Source organism: Glycine soja, chromosome 17 (genome assembly GCF_004193775.1).
Source record: "Glycine soja cultivar W05 chromosome 17, ASM419377v2, whole genome shotgun sequence".
NCBI classification, from domain to species: domain Eukaryota; kingdom Viridiplantae; phylum Streptophyta; class Magnoliopsida; order Fabales; family Fabaceae; genus Glycine; species Glycine soja.
In genome coordinates, this window is record NC_041018.1 from 3,001,494 (window position 1) to 3,022,264 (window position 20,771).

General features: G+C 31.8%; 2 protein-coding genes, 1 non-coding gene and 1 pseudogene across 4 annotated transcripts; 1 reads left to right on the top strand and 3 right to left on the bottom strand.

The window, feature by feature from the left end:
- Positions 1-850: 850 nt before the first annotated feature.
- On the top strand, positions 851-2,709 carry LOC114393489 (annotated as a pseudogene).
- A 956-nt stretch (positions 2,710-3,665) lies between these two features.
- On the bottom strand, positions 3,666-3,861 carry LOC114394365. The gene has a single exon (XR_003662764.1). It is a non-coding gene; the product is annotated as a U2 spliceosomal RNA (small nuclear RNA).
- Positions 3,862-5,762: 1,901 nt separating this feature from the next.
- LOC114392017 (CBL-interacting serine/threonine-protein kinase 1-like) lies at positions 5,763-11,012 on the bottom strand. Of its 2 annotated transcripts, none has more exons than XR_003662226.1 (12): positions 10,615-11,012; positions 10,303-10,365; positions 8,091-8,162; positions 7,705-7,812; positions 7,524-7,604; positions 7,252-7,431; positions 6,951-7,157; positions 6,770-6,877; positions 6,521-6,637; positions 6,339-6,406; positions 6,162-6,236; positions 5,763-6,070 (listed from the first exon to the last, which is right to left on the bottom strand). XR_003662226.1 is itself a non-coding variant. In XM_028353057.1 (12 exons), exons 1-12 carry the CDS (start codon positions 10,813-10,815, stop codon positions 5,999-6,001), a joined length of 1,347 nt encoding a protein of 448 aa, XP_028208858.1. In that variant the 5' UTR covers positions 10,816-11,012; the 3' UTR covers positions 5,776-5,998. The 2 variants fall into 2 exon arrangements, 1 of the variants encoding a protein (XP_028208858.1); XM_028353057.1 differs by having other exon boundaries at positions 5,776-6,070; positions 6,344-6,406.
- A 7,277-nt stretch (positions 11,013-18,289) lies between these two features.
- Positions 18,290-20,557, bottom strand: LOC114393765 (late embryogenesis abundant protein D-29-like). The gene is made up of 2 exons (XM_028355201.1): positions 19,204-20,557; positions 18,290-18,702 (listed from the first exon to the last, which is right to left on the bottom strand). The coding sequence occupies exons 1-2, from the start codon at positions 20,432-20,434 to the stop codon at positions 18,557-18,559; spliced, it is 1,377 nt and encodes a 458-aa protein (XP_028211002.1). The 5' UTR covers positions 20,435-20,557; the 3' UTR covers positions 18,290-18,556.
- Positions 20,558-20,771: the final 214 nt, after the last annotated feature.

The window sequence follows — 20,771 nt, forward strand, 5'->3', positions numbered from 1 at the left end:
CCAACTTAGTTCATACTACTACTACCACTTTTTTTTTTATCTGCAGAGGTTAATGGTTAGTTTATTAGTAGGAAGGATCCAACCTCTTTTCTTCTTTTTTTAACCGCTCAATCCACCTTATATGCTTATATCTCCTGCTACTACTTACTAACCACTCTTTTCAACAAAACTCTTTTCATCTTCATTCTAAATGTTACTAGTACATTAGCTTAAAGGATAGATCATTGATGTTTGTTTTTTATATAATTAAAATTATTAATGGTTAATGTGTAATTGTTGACACTTTCTTTTAAAAATATACTGAAATTCAATTTAGATATAGTGATAAACGTAGGGTAGATTGAGAGAGATAAAATAATCAATGGATCAAATGTACTTATAAAGATAAAAAAAAAAATGAAATTTTTTGGCTAGTTATGGGTTAGTGTGTATAATACATTTCTAAATAAAAGAAAAAGAAAGAACATTGGTAATGTGTGATTGAGAGTAAGTGTGGAAACTTATTTTTAAATTATTTATTCTAATTTATAACATGGGATTATATTTAATTTAATTAATTTTAAATCATATAGTATTTCCCTAATTTTGAGCATCTCTAATACAAAAACTCAATTTGGGTTCTTAACTGTCTTTTAGTGTCCTCTCAAAAAAAAAAAAAAACCCTCTTTCAGTCTGTCCCTTGTTGTCGTGTATAGAATTTAATAATACTCACTAATTTTTACTTCAATGATAGAATTCCACTTTAGCTTTTATTTTACGTCTCCACTTACACAAGAATTCTCATTTTTACTTTAAAAATTGTTTTTAATGCTTAAGCAACCTTGCTGCTCATATAAACAACTTCCTTAAGAACTCTTTATTTGTTCCGAAGATACTCTAAAATTGTTTAATTTTAAGACCCAATATAAGCAATTACATCTGAGTTGCTCTTATAGTTCTGTTGTTCCTTTTTGGTTGTCTTGTATGGGACATTTTATTATTTTCGTTGCCGTTTATTGTTTGTTTATAGTAAATCTGAATGGAGATGGATGCAGAAGTTATCTCTGCTTGGATATTGAGAGCGGTATTGGAGGCAGGTGAGCTGAGCATACACGAAATTCGGAATCAGATGGGTCTGGCCACTGCTCATTTGCTGCACGAGAGTTTGCGTGTGAACAATTTTCCATCCAGAATAGATGTTGTAGATGATGATAATGCTGCTGCGTTGAGAAAGTTCTGCCTCACTTAGTATGACATCAGGGCCTTGATTCTGGACCTGGCTTTGAAGCTTGACATGATGAGACACCTTGATTATCTGCCCCGATATCAGCCAGATAATTTCTATGGAGGTTATGAAGATACATGCTCCTCTTGCTCATGCTGTGGGAACTACCTACTTGTCACTGGAATTGGAAGATCTCTCGTTTCAGTACTTGTTTCCTTATTCATATCTTTATGTGGATTTTTTGTGGTTGCAAAGTCACGAGACTGGGGGTGTATCTCTAATTGACATCTACAAGGAGGAATTGCTCCAGAATCTAAAGGCTGATCCCTTGCTTGCTGAACTTGTGGATGATGTCTTGATCAAAGGTCGCTATAAGAGTCGTTATAGCACAATGAAGAAGCTGCTGAAGGATGGTCGGAAGCCAGAAGATGTGAATGATGTACTTTTGAGAGAGCATGTTATAGGACTCATCAGATCATCCAATCTATGTGGAAGGAAGTCCCTTATCGGACAAAGGATTATATTGCCAGGCCAAAAGCAAATGGATATAAAAGTTTGCATTTGGCAGTTGAAGTGATTGAAAATGGTAAGACAAGAGCATTGATGGAAATACAGATAAGAACAACTGAAATGGACAGGCTAGCAGTTGGTGGAACAGCTGCTTATTCATTATACAAGGCTGGCCTTACTGATCCTGAGGAAGTTGGTGTCTTCTTTCAAAAATGAGAATATAAATTTCTATCATAGAACATTAGGACTATACAAGGAAAATTGAAATTAATTCCATCTCTATACATATATCTAAAAACTAACTACATATGAAGACATTGAACTTATTTTTATTCTTTTATCTTCTTGAGAGAACACAAAGAAGGGAATTGACATTTATGTTTTAGTTGTTGATGCTCAGGCAAAGTGTCTGAAGACCATCATCTTGGCTGCAGCTGAATTGGCTGCACTGCGCCTTAAAGATTTTCTGACAAGTACAAATCATTAAGGAATTGAAATTGACCAGAGAGATAGAGTGTTTCGCCTTCTTGACAAGAACGGAGACGGTAAAATTAGCATTGAGGAACTTACACAAGTGATGGAGGAGCTTGGTGCTCCAGGAGAAGATGCCCGAGAAATGATGCAGCTCCTTGACTCAAACAGTAATGGCCCCCTCAGCTCTGACGAATTCCATATGTTCCAAGAACAGGTGATTTGATATCTTGTGACAGATAGAATAAAATTTGATTTGTTCTTTGTTGTAAAGTGCATCTTCGTGCATAATTTTTTTAGTTATGTAGAGTTTCTAAATGATCCCATTATCAGATTACCAAAGCTTACTTTCACTACATGTTCATGGTTAAGTTAGAACTTTGCAGATTGTGTAAATTGATGCATGATTGTCTTCCAGATTTCACAATTGGTCAAAACTACTATTACTTAGGCCTGAATTCTCGATTGCTGTCATTTTCGTGATATGATGCTGGTTGTAGACCTATGATGGAGATCAAGATTAATGCTTGCTAAATCTCCTGTTTCATTTGTCGTAACTTGTATTGTAGGTTGAGTTGGTGCGTAATTTAGAGGCCCGAGATGATCAAAACAATAAATTATTGGATGAGAAGCTTCATATGGCAGATGAGAGTGGTTTAATTCAAGTTTATAATGAGTTCGTCACCAGGCTTGCGAGCTGGTGCTTGATCCATTTGAAACGAATGACAGAACAAAACACACTCAATTTACTCCACTTGTGATATGAGCATTAAGCTAGAGCCACGTGTAAGTGATGTATTTTCCATGTAAATTAATTAATGACATAGGGAAATTCCAATGGTTAATAAATTGTCGCAAAATCTTATTTCTGGCCTGTTGTAACTTATTCCCCGCAAGCAAATTGATTATCCAAAATTTTAGTTTGTCCGCATTGATGGTTCGGCTTAGCGAAAAACTTCCACGATAAGTCATTAGAAAAGCCCCGAGGGTGGGGAAGTGAAGCTAATGCAACACATACCCAATTTCATGTTCATTATACATGGAGATACCATCTTTGGAGGGACAACTATTTAATGAATTGCTCAGTTCAAAATCAGTGTCACCACTAATAAAATATCTAAGTATAATGCATTTTACAATTTCTTTTCAGATCAACTACGTAAAAATATAATTTAATGCAACTTCGGTTTTTACATAAATGCAGCTGTAAAACTGGTTACTAACCAAGTAAATCAATAACGGTATAACTGACTGCAATAATAATGCTGATAATCTCAATGAATAATACATAAAACAAGCTGAAGGAGATTGTCATATGAAAATACGTCACGAAGAGAAGCAAATAATCTCACTATTATTAGCTAAAGTAGAGATCTAAACCTGACCATAATCAGTTTCTGCCTATAGCAACCCATACCGTGGCACTCCCACCACATACGAGATTAGAAAACCCAAACTAACTGAAAAAGTTTGACTAAACGTAGGGTGTGCCAGGCCCAAGCTATAGTGCAACGCATGGACGACACGCGAGAGACCCAATAGCAAGCTACTGTGTTGGTCTCTCCCCATTAAAAAAGTAATTTAATATCGTGTGGACCAATGGCCCACATATCAGATATTAAACTGATAAGAACAGATACTACACTTGATCTTAGCCAAAAGGCCGAGAAAGGTATGAGTTGTTCATGTTCCAGAGTTGCATTTTATAATAAAACATCAGGTCATTGTTTTCTCTTCTCAGCAATGTGGGACTTCATAACTAGTACTTCCGCAACATCCACGCTTGCTCTGGGTCTGGCTGCAATAGAGAACTGATAATTCCAAAACAAAACAAGACAGGGTCTGGTTTGTATTGAATCTTCAATCTTTCCACAGAGAAATCCATGGACACTCCTGAATCAAAATTTACTCACCCTTTTTAGCCTCCGTCTCAAATCACTATGAAGAGAGTTCCTTTCATATACAACACTTTGTCACTTAATGATGTGCTAAAACTAAATGGTTGAAAAGCTTACGTAATTGAAGAATGAGGGACATCAGAGATTACACACACCCACATTTCACAAACTCATCATCGTTCAAGCTAAACCCCATATACCTGATTCATCGTTTCCCTAGTAGTTACCACCAGAGACTTGTCATTACAAAAACATTTCCATATAGCTGGAATGGTGGAAACAGTTATTATTATCTCTTATTTTTATTTCACAATCATCATAAGCCTTGGAGATCAGCTTACTTGCTAAGTGACAATCTTTACCAAGTTTGGAGAACATAAGCGACTGCAAGTTTCATAATGATCCCACTAATCTGATTACCAAAGCTTACTTTCACTACATGTTCGTGGTTAAGTTAGAACGATTGGAGAACATAAATTGGTACCCGGTTTGTCTCCCAGATTTCATAATTTGGTTCAAACTAATTTTAATTTGACCTGAATGGTTGCAGATTTCATATCATTACCAAAAGCTTACTTTACTTTCACTACTTGTTCACGTTTGCAGGCATTTTTATTATCTATGATATATGCTACTACTGATTTGATGGCCTACTATGGAATCATGATAAATGCCTGCTAAATCTCCTGTAGTCTCATCAATTTGTAATCTATAATTTATAAAATGGTATTTGATTTTGTTGTAGGTTGAATTGGTGCGTAACTTAGAAGTCCGAGATGAATATTAATAAAAGAAAATATTGGATGAGAAGCTTCATATCATGACAGATGACAGATGACAGATGACAGGCTTGCGAGCTAGTGCTGCATCTAATTGGAACGAATAGCAAACAAAACACTCATCTTACTCCTTTTATGATTTATCGTAAGATCATTAAGCTAGAGGATGTGTTATGCACCTTCCCTTTTTGTCAGAGTTCAATTTCGGAAGTTTGCAAGCAACTCTAGTCCAATGTTTAGGATTGGATTCACTAGCTGTAGTGATGGGTCAGGGTCACTATACTATACAAGTGGCTTTAAACATGTTCTATTGTTATTGATATTTTCAAGAAGTAATTATCAACCTCTCCCAATGTTAAACACTTATAATAGTTGACAGTGACACTTCTCGATTGGAAAGATTTAACCGCTTTCCTTACATTTGAGCTGTTATTACATCTAACCCCCTTTTTCCTTTGACATATGTATGTTTCCTAGACCACATACATGACAAAACAGGAAAGAGAGGTGTATTTCCCCAAACAAGAGGGGTGTGATGAGTGTTATTGGTACAAGGGTGTGTGTATGTACATGCATCGACATGCAGTGCCGTGGTTGACCTTAAACCATAAAGGTACTTGCTAAACGCGCCATATTTTGGAAGGCCTAAAAACAATTTAATGCATTAAAGTTTTAAATATTATTGTAATGTGTTGATTTAGATAATTAAATAAAATTTCATTATACAGTAATAATTTTTTAAACGTATTACATTACATAAAAAGATTATATTCTTTTTTATTATTAAATCTAGTTTCTATTCTATCCTTTTCCTTTGTCAATCCTTAAATCCCCAATACTTAAAAAAGTTTTTATCTACTCTCATTTGATGGTTCGGTTCAGAGATAAACTTCCATGAAATGTTGTAAGGCCCTGGAAAAAAATGAAGCCATGCTTTTCAGGTTCACAGTTAATGAGACATGGAGAAGCCATCTACGGGATTAAACCATTTGATGCAATTCAAAATTGGTGCAATCATTGTCTAACATGAGTGCATTTCTCTACTCTTTAACTATAATGCATTTACAATTGGTTTTTATATCATCTGTGTAGCTATCCACCTGAGCCAAAAAAACATCCTACACATAATCTGGCTTCTAATTTGCTGCTGATCTCACTAGCGGTTGCTTGGGGGGAATTCCCAAATCATTTAATAATTTATTGCATAACTGCACCATATGAAAAAACATATATAGACATCAATCACATTATCAACCTCTGATTTTAGAAGGGGAATATAGAAAGAGTATAAACAAATACCTGTTTATATACAGAACCATCTCCATAAGACTTCCTTAATTCTACTACATACAATGATGAGCTTATTCCAAACACCTGTTATATTTGAAATGAAGTTAGTTTCTTAGCAGCAGAAAATTATGCAGATATTGAGATGTAAAGATTAGTTTACGATGGATTAGCTCATTCTAAACGTACTTTACCTCTACTACCACTGAGAGGCAGCCAAGAGTTTTGTGCACTTTGTTCTCTCGGATCACTTTCAACTGAAATATTGATATTATATTTACTTTTAGCTTAGCTAAACTAAAATTTAGTTTATTTGCGAGTTTATTGGAAACAGAAGCAACTTCAATAAAAACGTAAGTTATAGTACTAACTTTGCCATTTTTCTTCTCGACTCTAAATTCCATTTCTGTCGCAGTATCTTCAATCCTCTCGATCAGATCTTTAACCGAAAGATTTGACGCAAATCTTATCTTTCTCTCAGAAACATCCTGTAACTCAAACCACATTGTGCATTAAAATGAGTTAAATTTCATTAGGAGGTGGTGAATGTCCAAAGACACAGAAAGTTATGCCCAAAATTTATAATAGTACAAATACTGCAAATTGACTTCCATGCTCACCTCTTTCTCAAAAAAGCCAGAGAGGTCTAAGCATGAAGACATCCCTATCAACTGAAATGCATTGATTAGGGATGGTGATCCTGAATTCCTCTGTTCTGCTTCATTTGGCTATTACCATGAGAAGAGTTTTAGATTACAAGGAAAAAAAGGGAGGAAGGGTGGAAGAACACGAGTATAATACCTGTTCATGGATGGAAAAGGCTTCTTGGTCAACATATACATCCTCATCCTCAGGATTTACTGGAATGTAACCCTTCTTGAACCATGGATCTTCTTTGATCCCAGCCATTGTTATCCGTGTTTCGGGGTTAGGATCAAGAATTCTCCTTATCATATTCCGTGCACCCGGTGTTAGCCATTTTGGTATCTGAACATCTCCTTTAAAAATCTGTGATCCCTCAGGAAAAAAAATAATTGAGAATTAATTTATTTAACTACTACATTATGCGAAAGGAGAACATAGAGGCAACATACGAATCTACCTTCTGATAGAGAACTACAAGATTTCTATCGTCAAAAGGTAAGTGTCCTGTTAGGATCACATACAATATAACACCACATGACCATGTATCTGATGTTGCACCGTCATAGCCCTTATTAGCAAGTACCTCTGGTGCAACATAATTGGGACTTCCACAAGTTGTATGCAGCAATCCATCTTCCTGAAAATTTTCACACAGTTATTAAATAAGCCAATACCCAACCAAAATGGTATGCTTTACACTAAGGTGTGGTTCAAAGAATAATATCTTACCCTAAGATGCTGGGGTAAAGCACTAAGACCAAAATCAGTTATTTTGATGTTCCCTTTGTTATCCACTAGTACATTCTCAAGCTGCAAGGACATAGACAGCATCACTTGTGTGTAATAAAATGCAAGACATAAACCCCAAAAAAACAGATAACCATGTTGTGGAATTTCAACTTGAAAGTACCTTGAGATCCCTGTGGAAGACACCTTTAGTGTGGCAGTAGCTCACCCCATCAATTAACTGTTGGAACAGCTTTCTACCTTCACCTTCGATGTGTTTACCTTTGGATGCCTATGAATACAACTAACTCATCAAACACCATTGGTCATAAATCACAAGAGTAATTTTTACACTGTTATTCAATAATAACAGTGTTGAATATAATAAATTTGTTAGTTTTTATCATAATTAATTTATAAGTCATATTAACATTTAGCAACAATGTTTGATTGATTGATAGTGTAATTTTTTAACATTAATAGTGCATAGAAATTAAACTAAAATCATAAAAATCACCCATTCAAAAAAAAAATCATAAAAATCACTAAAAAAAACTAATTGATTCTTACAATTATGTCAAATAACTCCCCTCCATTCACGTACTCAAGTACCATATAAATTTTTGTTTTGCTAGCCAAGACCTGCGTAATGATAGTTATTAATGATAATCAGAAGCATCAATGATACAAATGCTCTACCAAATAAATTAATAGATAAATAAAACGCAATAGATTACTTTAATGTGTAAAGGAACCAACCCATAACATATTTCTATCCAGAGCAACTGAAGCAATAAAACATAGGGGAAAAAATTACAGTCAACTGTGTGCCAGACCAATTCCATTCATACACTATGTATGTATGGTCGGACCATTGGATTTGAATATAATGTGTGCTCATGACTCATGACGGCACTTAACCAGGATCTCATCTCATCCAATATTTTTTAAAATAGTATCTTTTTTTTTTGTAGTTATATTGATTATAAAAATATTAAAAGATATCAAATAAATCTAAAAAAATGTGAATATAATTGAACCCGTAAATTGTTACTTTGAGCTAAACAAGTAACTGCTAGATGCTGAACAAAATGCTAATACAGGTAACCATAAGTCCATAGTAGCAATCCAAATTTTGATATGCAAAACAGATATCTATATTCCTAACGTGGTATGATTTTATTGGTGCTGACAAGTTGCAACAGAATTTAATATGAAAAATTGACCACCTGCATATCCTCTCACTATGAATCAATCTCCCTCATGAGCTCAATGTCACACATCATCAATAATAGTCAAATAAAATAAAAGTGTTTGAGGTCCAACCACCTCCTTCTGTTTCATTTAATTAATCAATGTGATACCAGAATCCGAGGATGAGTTGGTGTTCTCATTTCTGACTCGGTTCAACACCACTTCCATGAACTCAGCTAAACTCAGTAATTGATTCGAAGTGGACGTTTGCCCACATATAACGTCGGATATAGAGACATAAAAGATATACTAATAACGCAGCGTTTGCTGTATTGTATGTGCAGAGCATTAAATATTACAGAGACCACAAGAGAGGAGAAAGAAATGTTGATAAAGTGCTTGTTGTAAAAGAGAGGTAAAAATGTTTTTGTAATTTTTTTTAGTAACAATCATATTGTTCAATATTTCAAAATTAAAAAAGTAAATGATAAATAATTATATTTTTGATATAATACTTTTTTTAAGGATTAATATAATACTTTTTTATTTAATTACATTTTTAGTTTTTAATTTAAATTTTGTATGATTTTAATTTTAATTTTTTTGAAGCGCTTAATGTTTTATTTTTAATAGTAATAGAATTTAAACAATAATAGCACGTATTACGTTATTAGTCTATTATAGTTATTTTCTCTCCCCCAAAACATGATAGTGCCATGTCACCTACTTCACAAAGTCCATTAATTTTGGAGATTATGTTGCTATTTAAATACTACTAACATAAAACTGCAGTTTTAATGTGCTTGGTTTTTCGTTAGAATAGATGTTTCACATCTTTGACCTAAAGTATAAAAATAGAATAAAAAAAACTGTGATAATTTTTTGGTTAATTAAGTTTTTATTCCTTAAATGATAGGGGGTTTAAAAATTTTGGTCCCTAAATTATTTTTTAAAAATTTGGTCCTTAAAAAAATTTGTCGTTATTAAAGATAATATATGCCATTAATATCCTCGGTTAAATATTAAGCTGTGTAATTAAGTGATCACAAATATCATCCTAAATTATTGATGAATTATTGTTTTTCATTGCAAATCTCCTCCTCATCAATAATTGTTATACATTCATCGGTGTTTGAAGCATTAAGATTCTAGGACTCTTTTCTTTTTTTATATTTTAATAATATAATATTTTAATTATTTACCTAAATATAATAAAATTTATTACAATTCAAAATTTAAAAGAGAATATTAACCGCAATAACTATTTCTTTTAATAACGATGATTTTTTTAAAAATCAATTTTTTAAAATCAATAGTATATGGAACAAAAATTCAAAAACCTATAATTTAAGGATTAGGCTAATTTTTTCTTCTTAACGAGCAAATTATAATAGTACATCATACATGCCAGATCTAACAGTAACCGAGTAAAAAAAATCCAGTCCATAAATGAATTTCACTGAGATTAGGTGCGAGTGTGCAAAAACTTGAGATTTAGGATAGTAGTTTTTTAATATAATAAAAATAAAAATGATAAGTGAGAGATGAAATGTAATTAACTATATGAACAGAGCATGAGTGACAGTACCTCATATAATCTAACAACGTTGGGATGCCGTAGGAGCTTTAAGGTCGCTATTTCCCTAATTATCTGCAATTTTCACCAGAATTATTACATCTATGAGGTTTAGACCTTGTAAACATAAATATAAGTAAGAGACTGCATGTGCATTTAAATTAAAAAAAAAAAAACAAAAAGAACAAAGAAAAACAGATAGATGCTGAGTGGAGGACTTGAGTTTTCTGATCAAAACAAAATAATGACTACATAGTAGTTGTTGTTGTTTTTATATGTCACTGAAATCATCATGAGGGAACCAAACCAAGAAGTAAGAAGAACCTGATTGGTGATGTTGATATCGACGATGGTGTTCTTGTCAATGATCTTAACAGCAAAAGCTTGGCCAGAATCAGTGTTCCTAGCGAACTTGACTTTGCCAAAATTGCCCTCACCAAGAGTCCTACCCAAGTCGTATTTCCCAAGTCGCATTCCTTCTCTCTCGCTCTTCTTCTTCTTCTTCACAAGGTTTATAATCACCATTTTTCTTCTTCCCCTGTATTTTGTTTATGTATAACGCATGGAACAGTAGAAGAAACAACAGAAGGAGAATACTATGCGATTCCACAAAAACAGAAAAAATAAACGAAAGAAGAATTGAAATGCGAAAAATGGCCAAACAAGGATTAGGAAGGGATAAAGATGAGGGAACACACGCAAAATGCGTATTAATGCTGACAAAGTTACTACTACATTAGTACCGTTTTTGGTATAATAACTCATTAGGATATTATTAACTTATTGATTTTACTATTGTTACACAGTAAGAGATGCCCCACACGTAAGTAAAAGATTCATTCAATTATTCCAACCTACCCCACGAGGCCACGATTGGTATTTCGGTTCCCCACATTTATTGCAATTCCCATCCTCCACCAGTTTTTTTCTTTTTTATGATACAAAGCTTGTTTTGGTTTATTTTTTGTTTTTGAAAATACAATCATTTCTTGTTAGCTTGTCAATTCACTCTCAAATAATTGTGACGATCTATAAACTTTAACAACAAATATTAATTTCATCATTTTAATTTAAATATATAATAATTTATGTTGTCATTTAATTTTATATATATATATATATATATATATATATATATATATTATGGTGATATATGATAATATTTTTTATCAATATATCATTCATCGATTCAACAGAAATTAATTATTAATAAAATCAATAAATCTCATAATTTTTAAGACATTGATAGGCTAAGGGAGTATATCCTTAATCTTAATTTCTAAACAATATGATACTATTTTCATATACTGAAACACTAACTAGGAATTTTGTTGGCTTTAATAGCCTCGTCTTCTTGTTTGAACTTTTTTTTATACATAAAAAAATTAGAAAAGGAGACAATGTCCTAATTTTAGAGGGGAAAAAAGCTTTTGAACTCCAAGAGAATTTTAAGAGAAACTTACATTTTATTTAATTACCTTACATCAAATAAATGAGTTAAGTCTTATACCTACAATCTATTAAATGTGAGGCCATGTCTGACTCTTTTCGACTACTCAAAGATACAGTTTTAACATAAATAAGATGATTTAAACCTAAAACAATATCAATATTAATTTTGACTTAAATAGAACTTCATTGCGCTTTTAATTCCTCAAGTATTACAATGTGATTTTGGTCTCTTCCTTCACCCCAACAACACAAGGCGCAACAATTACCACTAAGTCAAAGTATTAGTTTGAAATATAAATAAAAATTATATTATAAATAACTTAAATGGGACTTCCAAATTTCACACATATTTACTACCACAAAATAAATTATTTATTAATACATACCAACAATATTAAATATTAATAAATTTAAGAAGAAATCCCTAACAAGTTAATTAATATTTTTATTGTATATTTATTAATTTATATGTACTAATGTTTAATATTATAGATGTATCAATTTACTAGTATTTAATAAGATTTAATGTATAATTTATTATCTTACATTCTTAAATTTATTAATATTCACTATTACTGCCATATGTTAATAAATTGATATTAATAAATAAAAAAATTTATCATCATAAAATAAACTATTTGTACAGTATATAATTGAATTTATATTTATCAATAATAATTTTTTATTATTATTACAAATAATTAAATAATAATAAATGATAATTGAAAAATACTAATACATTAATAGAAATATAATAATAGTATTAAATATTAGTACACATAAGTTAATAAATATATAATAATAATTGTAAAATATGATTCACTATTCAATGTTAATAAATATATAAATTTTTAAATTTAAATTAATAATTATAATTAATTTTTATTTATACTTTAATAACTTATACTTTATTATTAAAATCCCAAAATTCTTTATTAATAATTTTTTTTATCAAAAATACAACAAACGAGTTAGAGAGGCATTTTTTCTCCAATAATGTGATATAACTGTGATGTATTTGTTATTCTTCCTGTGAAATTAGTTCATTCAAGAACAAACTTTATGTTAATAATATAATGTTAAGAAAATATAATGTATTATATTCCTTAGTTGTCTTTTTCCTTTTTTGTTTTCTCTGTCTATCCTTTCAATTTGTGTTACTGTTCTGGCTTTTGTATTCTGTGGAAAAAAAAAACAAACAAAGCAGCTAAACCAAACGTTTTTCTTTTCGTTTCGACCTTTCCTTTAAGCAAAAAAGCTTATAAATCTTTGTTTGCTTGTCTTGGTGGTTTCCGAGATTTTGTTTAGATGCATTCTTATAATCATTAAATGGGACCCTCGGACATTTCCTTGTGTCCGAGTGAAATTTCTTCATTTTTTCGGAAAGTAGACATTTCCAAAAATCAAATAAATAATATTTTGTCGGAGACTCACCTTTCCTAACGTCGAATAATTAGATTTTTCTGGGTAATTATTTTTTAAAGCCAATTGATGTGTTATTAAAACACTCGGTTAACCGATAAGTTATTAAATTTGATATCCTTAATCAAAATCTTGAATTCAAGTATACTAAATGAAAAAGCATAATTGAGAAAAAATATTTTAATAAAATTAATCAGTCAGTAATCAGTAAAATAAATGGATACATTATACTAACAGGAGTAAAGTTTTTTTTATATAACATCCTAGTGAATTACACATAAAAGAGAAAAATTCAAAAATTATACATATATGAGATTGTGCACTGGATCATGCTTTAAAAGAATTAATTAATATTATTTTTATTAACAAAATATATTTATTTTTTAGTAGACCATTATTTAAGAATTTTGTAATTAAATGTGTTTGACTTAAATTAGTTATAAAATTAGTTATAAAATGGATGAATTTGTGGAGAAGTTTCAAAAAAACATAAGAGTGAATATTAATCATATTGAAAAGTCTTATGTTATTTTTTAAGAAATAATCATTAATCTTAAAGTAATAAAGATCTTATAAAAAAAATTGACGGATGAAAAGTTTTAATTAACAAGGATATTAAGAGAAATATTATATAAAATATCTTAATGTACAAGCAATTAATAATAGACAATCACGACATGCTACATTTTAACTATTCTTTTTTAGTATGATACTTAAATTTAACACTTTACGTTTAAGAAAAAACAATTTCTTAATTATCGGAACAAGTAAATATTGACTATAATAATAATTAGTAAACAAAGTACATTCTCTATGGTTGACCACTGCATGGTCATTTGCTCCATAAAGCAGAGGCATTTTCTTCCGATCATGTAATTTGCTCCATAAATTTCTAGAGAAAAAAATTAAACACTCGTATGTATTTTTTATGTTTTGAAATTTAATTAATAATTAACTTATATTTTTTTTTATCAATAATAGCACTTTAAGGATATTTTTTGAATTTTTTTTCATTCTAAATATATATGTACAGATATAGTAAAGTATATTATATGTTGATTAATTGGAAATGAATGTACTTTGATTTCTATATATTTAAGAAATTTTTAAGAAACTGTAAATTAAATACCTAAACTTTAAAACTGTAAGGTTGAAAATACAAAATAAAAAAATATGAAAATGTAATCTCAAGAATAAAAAAATGAAATATAACTTCAATAAATTAAAAAATCCAAAAAGATTACTTCTAAATATTGGTTTTAAATTTTTAATCCTCATAAAGTTTTATATATTTGAGTTCTTATATTTTTTAATATATATATATATATATATATATATATATATATATATATATATATATATATATATATATATATATATATATATAAATACTATTTCATAATATTTTAAAAGGTAAAAAGATATTTTACCCTTAATAACTTTATTATATAATCCTCAATTATATGTGACCAGCTAGGAAGCAGCGCACAATGCACATGCGCCACATTACTGTGAAATTTATTTATTTTTTGTAACTGTAGATAAACGTTTTAGTTTTAGTCGTTAAATAATTATATATAATACACTACTTTAATTTAATAATATCAGCCATCGGGTTTTTTGTCTTTTCCATTTGGCTATGCATGGGCACTGAATCCTTTGCATTTCTTTTTTTTTTTAACAAATCGTTTCAGGGGTGATATGTGGTAGCAATACAGTTATACAGATACAGGGATTCCTTATGTATGATGGGCAATGATGGGTAAGAGAAAGGGATCACTATATTATGTAACTTAGTCATTTTTTTTTATAAAAAAAAACACTAATATTGATTATTATTTTATTAGTGAGAGGAATTTAAAGATACAATTTCTTTCTCTTTAGTTCTCCTACTAGGTCAATTTTATAATTATTTAACTTAGTCATACATGTTGCTCTTGTATTTGCCACTTATACTTTTTCTTTAATTTCTTTTTTAGTGATAAAAAAACAGAATTGACTTTTCAGAACCTTGTATATATATTTTCATTATATAATCATAACAAATGATAAGTGAACATTAGTACAAAATGGTCTTTTATGATGTTGGTTCAACAACGATTTTACAAAAATTGATGTCGGTTCAAAATATAGTGGTATTTTTTATAATTATAATTTCCTCAAAATCGTTTTGAAAACGCACTATGACATCACAAAACTTGTGTTTTAAAAAATCGTCTTCTAATGGAATGTGTTTTCTCTTTTCATTTTCACGCAATCTCTCTTCTTGAATCCTCTTAGTGTCTCTCTCTCACTCGCACCCTCTCACATTTTGTAAAAGTGCAAAGCCCTCATCGTTGTATTGTTGTCGCCTCTACCACATCGTGACGCTCACGTAGCCCTCTTGTGCTTGACTTCTTCTTTCTGTGCACTCTTTCACTTTATATGGTCGTCGTCAGAGTTGTATCTTTCCTTCTCCTTTTGTTTTCACTCTCTCACTTTCACTCCCATCCGTCGTCGCCGTCGAATCTCCCTTCAATTTGAACCATTGTCAGCAACATGGCCACCAAGGAACATAAGCTCTTGTCTAAACTCTCATTTTGAATCCCTTCTCCCCCGAATCTCCCTTCTTCTTCTCATTTTTCTTCTTCTATGTTTGTTATTCTGTAAAGCATTTCTGATTTTTCTTTTCATGGTAGATTTAGGGTTAAAAAAACTAGATTTAGTGTTGGAAGCACTAGATTCGAGGTCAAAACAACAAATTTGACATTAAGACAACCAAATCAGGGGAGTAGTGGTGTGTGCACAAAGCTCTTGGTATGGATCTTCAAGTTTGTGAAATAGGGAAGACCCCATCTTATATTGGTGTCATTCTTTTTATGATGTTTATTTTCTCAAGATAATGAGCATGGATCTTTTTTTTTCACTAGATGTTAATTTTCTCAACGTGGGTATGATATATGGTGAGAGTCCATTTAAGGGAATTTTTTATTCAAGGTCCCTTCTTTATTAGTTTAAGTCTTTCTCAATTTACGCAAAGACTACCATAGAAAAACCATTTATGATTTTACTAATTTGTAAAGCTCAAGCCTTTTAGAATTTTAGATAAGAAAAGTTTATAATTTTATTATTTTTATTTGATATGTACTAATGGTATGTATTATATTATATGATGCAAGATATTGATAGAAAGGATGTTTCTCTTAGCAAGTTTAAAGGGAATATTTTATTGATTGTCAATCATGCTTCACAATGGTACGAATTATGCACTTTTCAAGGAAGATATGTAGCTCAATATGTGTTATGGAGCCTTATTTTCTTTAAATTTCCCAATTTTTAATGTAAAAAATGAAAATCAAATAAGCTGTAGCTTAAAATTTAGAGTCAAATTTTCTTAGTTTCTTGTCAGTTATGATACCATTGAACTAATTTCCTTCATATGATAGTGGTTTGACATCATCAAATTATTGGAAGCTATCATGCTTGCATGAAAAATATGAGAATCAAGGTATGTTATGCATAGAGGATGGTTATTTGTGTATCTTCTTAATACTTTTGAGTATGAATTGGTCATGTTTTACTTGGTGTTTGCACATGTATCTTCTTACCATTTTCTTCCCCTACCACCAACTTTATTATTCTATTAACCTAGTTGTTGTCCTGTTTTATAGTTGAACCAACCATGTTATAAAGTTATACACGTGATCCATGGTAGTAGCATCACGTCTCTACCTCACCCCTAATAGCCACTAGAGACCTCTAGCTGTGAAAAGCAAAAAAATCTTGCCTCTCATGATGGCGTGGCGAGTATTGCACTATTGCCTGAACACCACTTGTTTCTCAAGGTCTTGACTCTTGTTGAGTGATCCATGTGTTAAAAATCTACACGATATCTCGGAACTCATATATTATGTTTACTTGCCTTTCTGGAAGGGAGAAGAAATTATTATATTAGGTGGGTTTTTTTATCACTATTTATTTATGGTTCCTATTAATAAATAATAATGATATAAGATGCTTATATTTTATAAATTATATAAAAAAAATATTTAATTTTGTATCTCGAGAAATCAAAAGAGACTATAATTATTCAACATCACTTAATAATTTCTTACAAGGCATGATGCAACTGGCCGTAGAAGGGACAAATCATATATGACTCTTCAGGCTCCCTTTACTTTCATACACGAATACCATGCTGTAACGAATAACAATATTCTTACTGTAATTTTTGTTTGTGCTTTTTTATATTTTATTTCTCTACATATTTTCTCAACACATACCTCCTTTTATCTTATATATATATATATATATATATATATATATATATATATATATATATATATATATATATATATCTTTAATTCCTAACTTTGTTCTGAGAATACAAAATTATTGTGAGACATTTATGAAGAAATAGCATTACTTTGCTGCAGATATCTCAATGAATTGTGAGTGGTTGACCCTAACAAAATATAAAAACACTTTTATGGCTTGGATGTAGATTTCCTTGATATAAAGCAATTTATCGTTTAAGTTTCTAAATTTAGAAGTTTGAATCTTTTCGTATTAATTATTGAATAATTAAAGACCTATGATTAATTATTCAATATATTAGAGAAAAATATGTAAGTTCTAGAAAAAAATAGACCACAAAAATCACACAAAACACACATTTCATATTTCGGAAGTCCAATACATATTTTTTTTTGGAACCCAAGTCCAATACATTTTGGATTACACTTTCCGGGTGCAAGTAGCTTTAGCCCAGAATATGTTACCAATTCAAATAGTTTTCAAATGTGCTTGTGCTTTCATGCCTATCCCACTGACATTAGGCTCAAGATTCATTAAGATGGATCTCAAATAGTTTCTTTTTCTTTACAAAAAATATTTTTTAGAATAAGAAATATTATAGAAACTAATTTTTAAATATGCATCCTAATATTATAGAAACTTATTATTGTTTTTCTTTCCAACACAAATTCATGTGTGACGTTATTTATAACATTCTCTATAACTCCTGAACTTTCATATCACATTCACACAATGCCTCCTCTGCCATTCGCAGGAAGTGAAGATTAAACTTTAAAGCGCTAAATACACATCATACATTCATATGATATGTCTCCAATTCAGCTAGATGGATCCTACAAATTGGGCACTTTATTCAGAGAAATGACATGCTGAGTATCTATTATATTTTAACTATACATAAAGAAAACATCATATTCAATACAAAATATTCCAACCTCGACTATGTAGTTGCTAATATATCAGACCACACCCCGTACATAACACAAAGACGGACACTCCCTTATATATATACGCACACAATATTATTTCTGGCAGAATTGGACAACTATTGTGGCATAATTAAAAGGTACAAAGTGATTAAAAACCGTCTCAATTCTCAAAGCTCAGCATCCCGGTGTTGTCCACCTAATTTGTCTTTCAGCTCTTGTGATTTTTGCTTTGCAGCCTTTGCAATGTCACTAGCCTTCTCTGCTGCTGCATCCTTCATTTCTCTGGCCTTCTCTGTACTGTATTGACCAGCCTCTGCACATCATACATCAATAAATTAAACTAGCATTACCATAACTTGATTTTATTCTTAAAATACTTTACCCTTTTGATTTAATACCTCACTTAAAACTTAAGGCATCTTTATATCATACTGAGATAAAGGGTGTCATCCGAATATCTGTATATGCCGTACATGTTATAAGTTATTTGCTATGTGAAACCTTTTGAAACATAGGACCAAACATTAAGGGTGTGTTTGATTTAATCAAAAACTGTTTTTATTTTAAAATAATATAAAAAGCTCATGCCTCATCACATGTAGCACCATTTACATTCTAGATGAGCAGCATCTTAAAAGGGCAAACGTTATATCGATTGCTGACTAGTAACTAGCATTAAAGTATTTTAGCAACAAAAATTTAATGCGAAAAATTGAAAAAGAAATCAAGCCCTTAAGTGAGTCAAAAATGGTTTTTGTCTATAGTATGTATTGCTTGTGCAATGCAGAAATGTTTCTAAAGTTAGTGTACAAACCAGATGCAATGTCTTGGAGTTTTTCCTTGGTTCTCTGAGCAGTGTCACTGGCGTAGTCTTTGGTCTTCCGAGCCATGTCATTGGCATGATCAGAAGCCTCTTTGCTTCTCTTGGTGGCATCACCAGCATACTCTTTGGTCCTCTGAGCCGCATCACTAGCATATTCAGAAGCCTCTTTGCTTTTCTGAGCAGCATCACCAACATAGTCTTTGGTCTTCTGAGCCGTCTCACTGGCATAATCAGAAGCTTCTTTGCTCTTGTGAGAAGCATCACCAGCATAATCTTTGCTCTTGTGCGCTGCATCATTTGCATAATCTTTGATATTCTGTACAGCATCACCCGCATAATCTTTGCTCTTTTGAGCATAATCTTTGGCATTCTGTGCTACATCACCCGCATATTCTTTGCTCTTTTGAGCACCATCACTTGCATGGTCCTTGGTCCTCTGCGCAGCATCACTTGCATAGTCCTTGGTCTTCTGCGCAGCACCACTGGCATAGTCCTTGGTCTTCTGCGCACCACCACTGGCATAGTCCTTGGTCTTCTGCGCAGCATAATCCTTAGTCTTTTTTGCAGCATCAGTTGCATCACTTGCATAATCCTTGGTCTTCTGAGCAGCATAATCTTTAGTCTTTTTTGCAGCATCAGTTGCATCACTTGCATAGTCCTTAGTCTTCTGAGTAGCATAATCTTTGGTCTTCTGTGCTGCATCAGTGGCATAATCCATGGTCTTCTGAGCAGCATCACCAACATATTCTTTGGTCTTTTGTGCAGCATCACCGACATAGCCCTTTGATTTCTGAGCAGCATCACCGGCATAGTCCTTTGATGTCTGTGCAGTGTCACCGGCATAGTCCTTGGTTTTCTGAGCAGTGTCACCGGCATAGTCCTTGGTTTTCTGAGCAGTGTCACCGGCATAGTCCTTTGATTTCTGAGCAGCATCACCGGCATAGTCAGAGACTTTCTTAGTGGTGGATTCTTGATCATGTTTGAAGCCAAGACCTTCAGTGAGTTTCTCTTTAGCCCATTCTGTCCATGACTCTGCGGCTTCTTTCCCATCTTTACCAGTTTCCATGGCCTTGTTCGCAGTTTGTGTTGTCTTGGCTTTAGCCTCCTGAAAATCGTGACCTTCCTCTTTGGTTGAAGGCATGTGGCCAACACTAGTGCAGTTACAGTTCATGGCAAACAACATCATCGCTATCACCAAAACCGAAACCACCCTCGAAGCCATGATATTTATATGAAAGGCTCAAATAAAGAAGTGTGTAAGGTGTGTTGAAAAAGTAAACGATATAGAGAAGTTTGTTAGATTGAACAACAAACGAAATACAATGCAAGTGTGGTGGTGGAGGTTGATTTTGATTGGGGTGGTTTTTATAAGGGAGTGGAGTGAGTTGATGAACATGGGGGGTGTGATGCATGCAACGTGGCTTAGTTACAAAATATGTCAAATTTTACGTGTCAGTTGAAGAAAGAAAGGTATCAAACTGCATGTCATCATTTGGTTCTTATGCTGAGTTTTCCGAGTTTGCACGTGTCAATTCCCGGATGGAACAGGGATGCACCGA

What these genes read in the sequence shown, in the direction of transcription:
- LOC114392017 (XM_028353057.1), bottom strand. Translation starts at nt 10,815, where the DNA reads ATGGTGATTATAAACCTTGTGAAGAAGAAGAAGAAGAGCGAGAGAGAA. An exon ending in CTTTACCCCAGCATCTTAGG is followed by an intron (nt 7,432 to 7,523) that starts GTAAGATATTAT and finishes GAAAATTTTCAG; the next exon opens with GAAGATGGATTGCTGCATAC. An exon ending in CTGGCTTTTTTGAGAAAGAG is followed by an intron (nt 6,638 to 6,769) that starts GTGAGCATGGAA and finishes TTTGAGTTACAG; the next exon opens with GATGTTTCTGAGAGAAAGAT.
- LOC114393765 (XM_028355201.1), bottom strand. Translation starts at nt 20,434, where the DNA reads ATGGCTTCGAGGGTGGTTTCGGTTTTGGTGATAGCGATGATGTTGTTT. An exon ending in ACTCCAAGACATTGCATCTG is followed by an intron (nt 18,703 to 19,203) that starts GTTTGTACACTA and finishes TATGATGTGCAG; the next exon opens with AGGCTGGTCAATACAGTACA.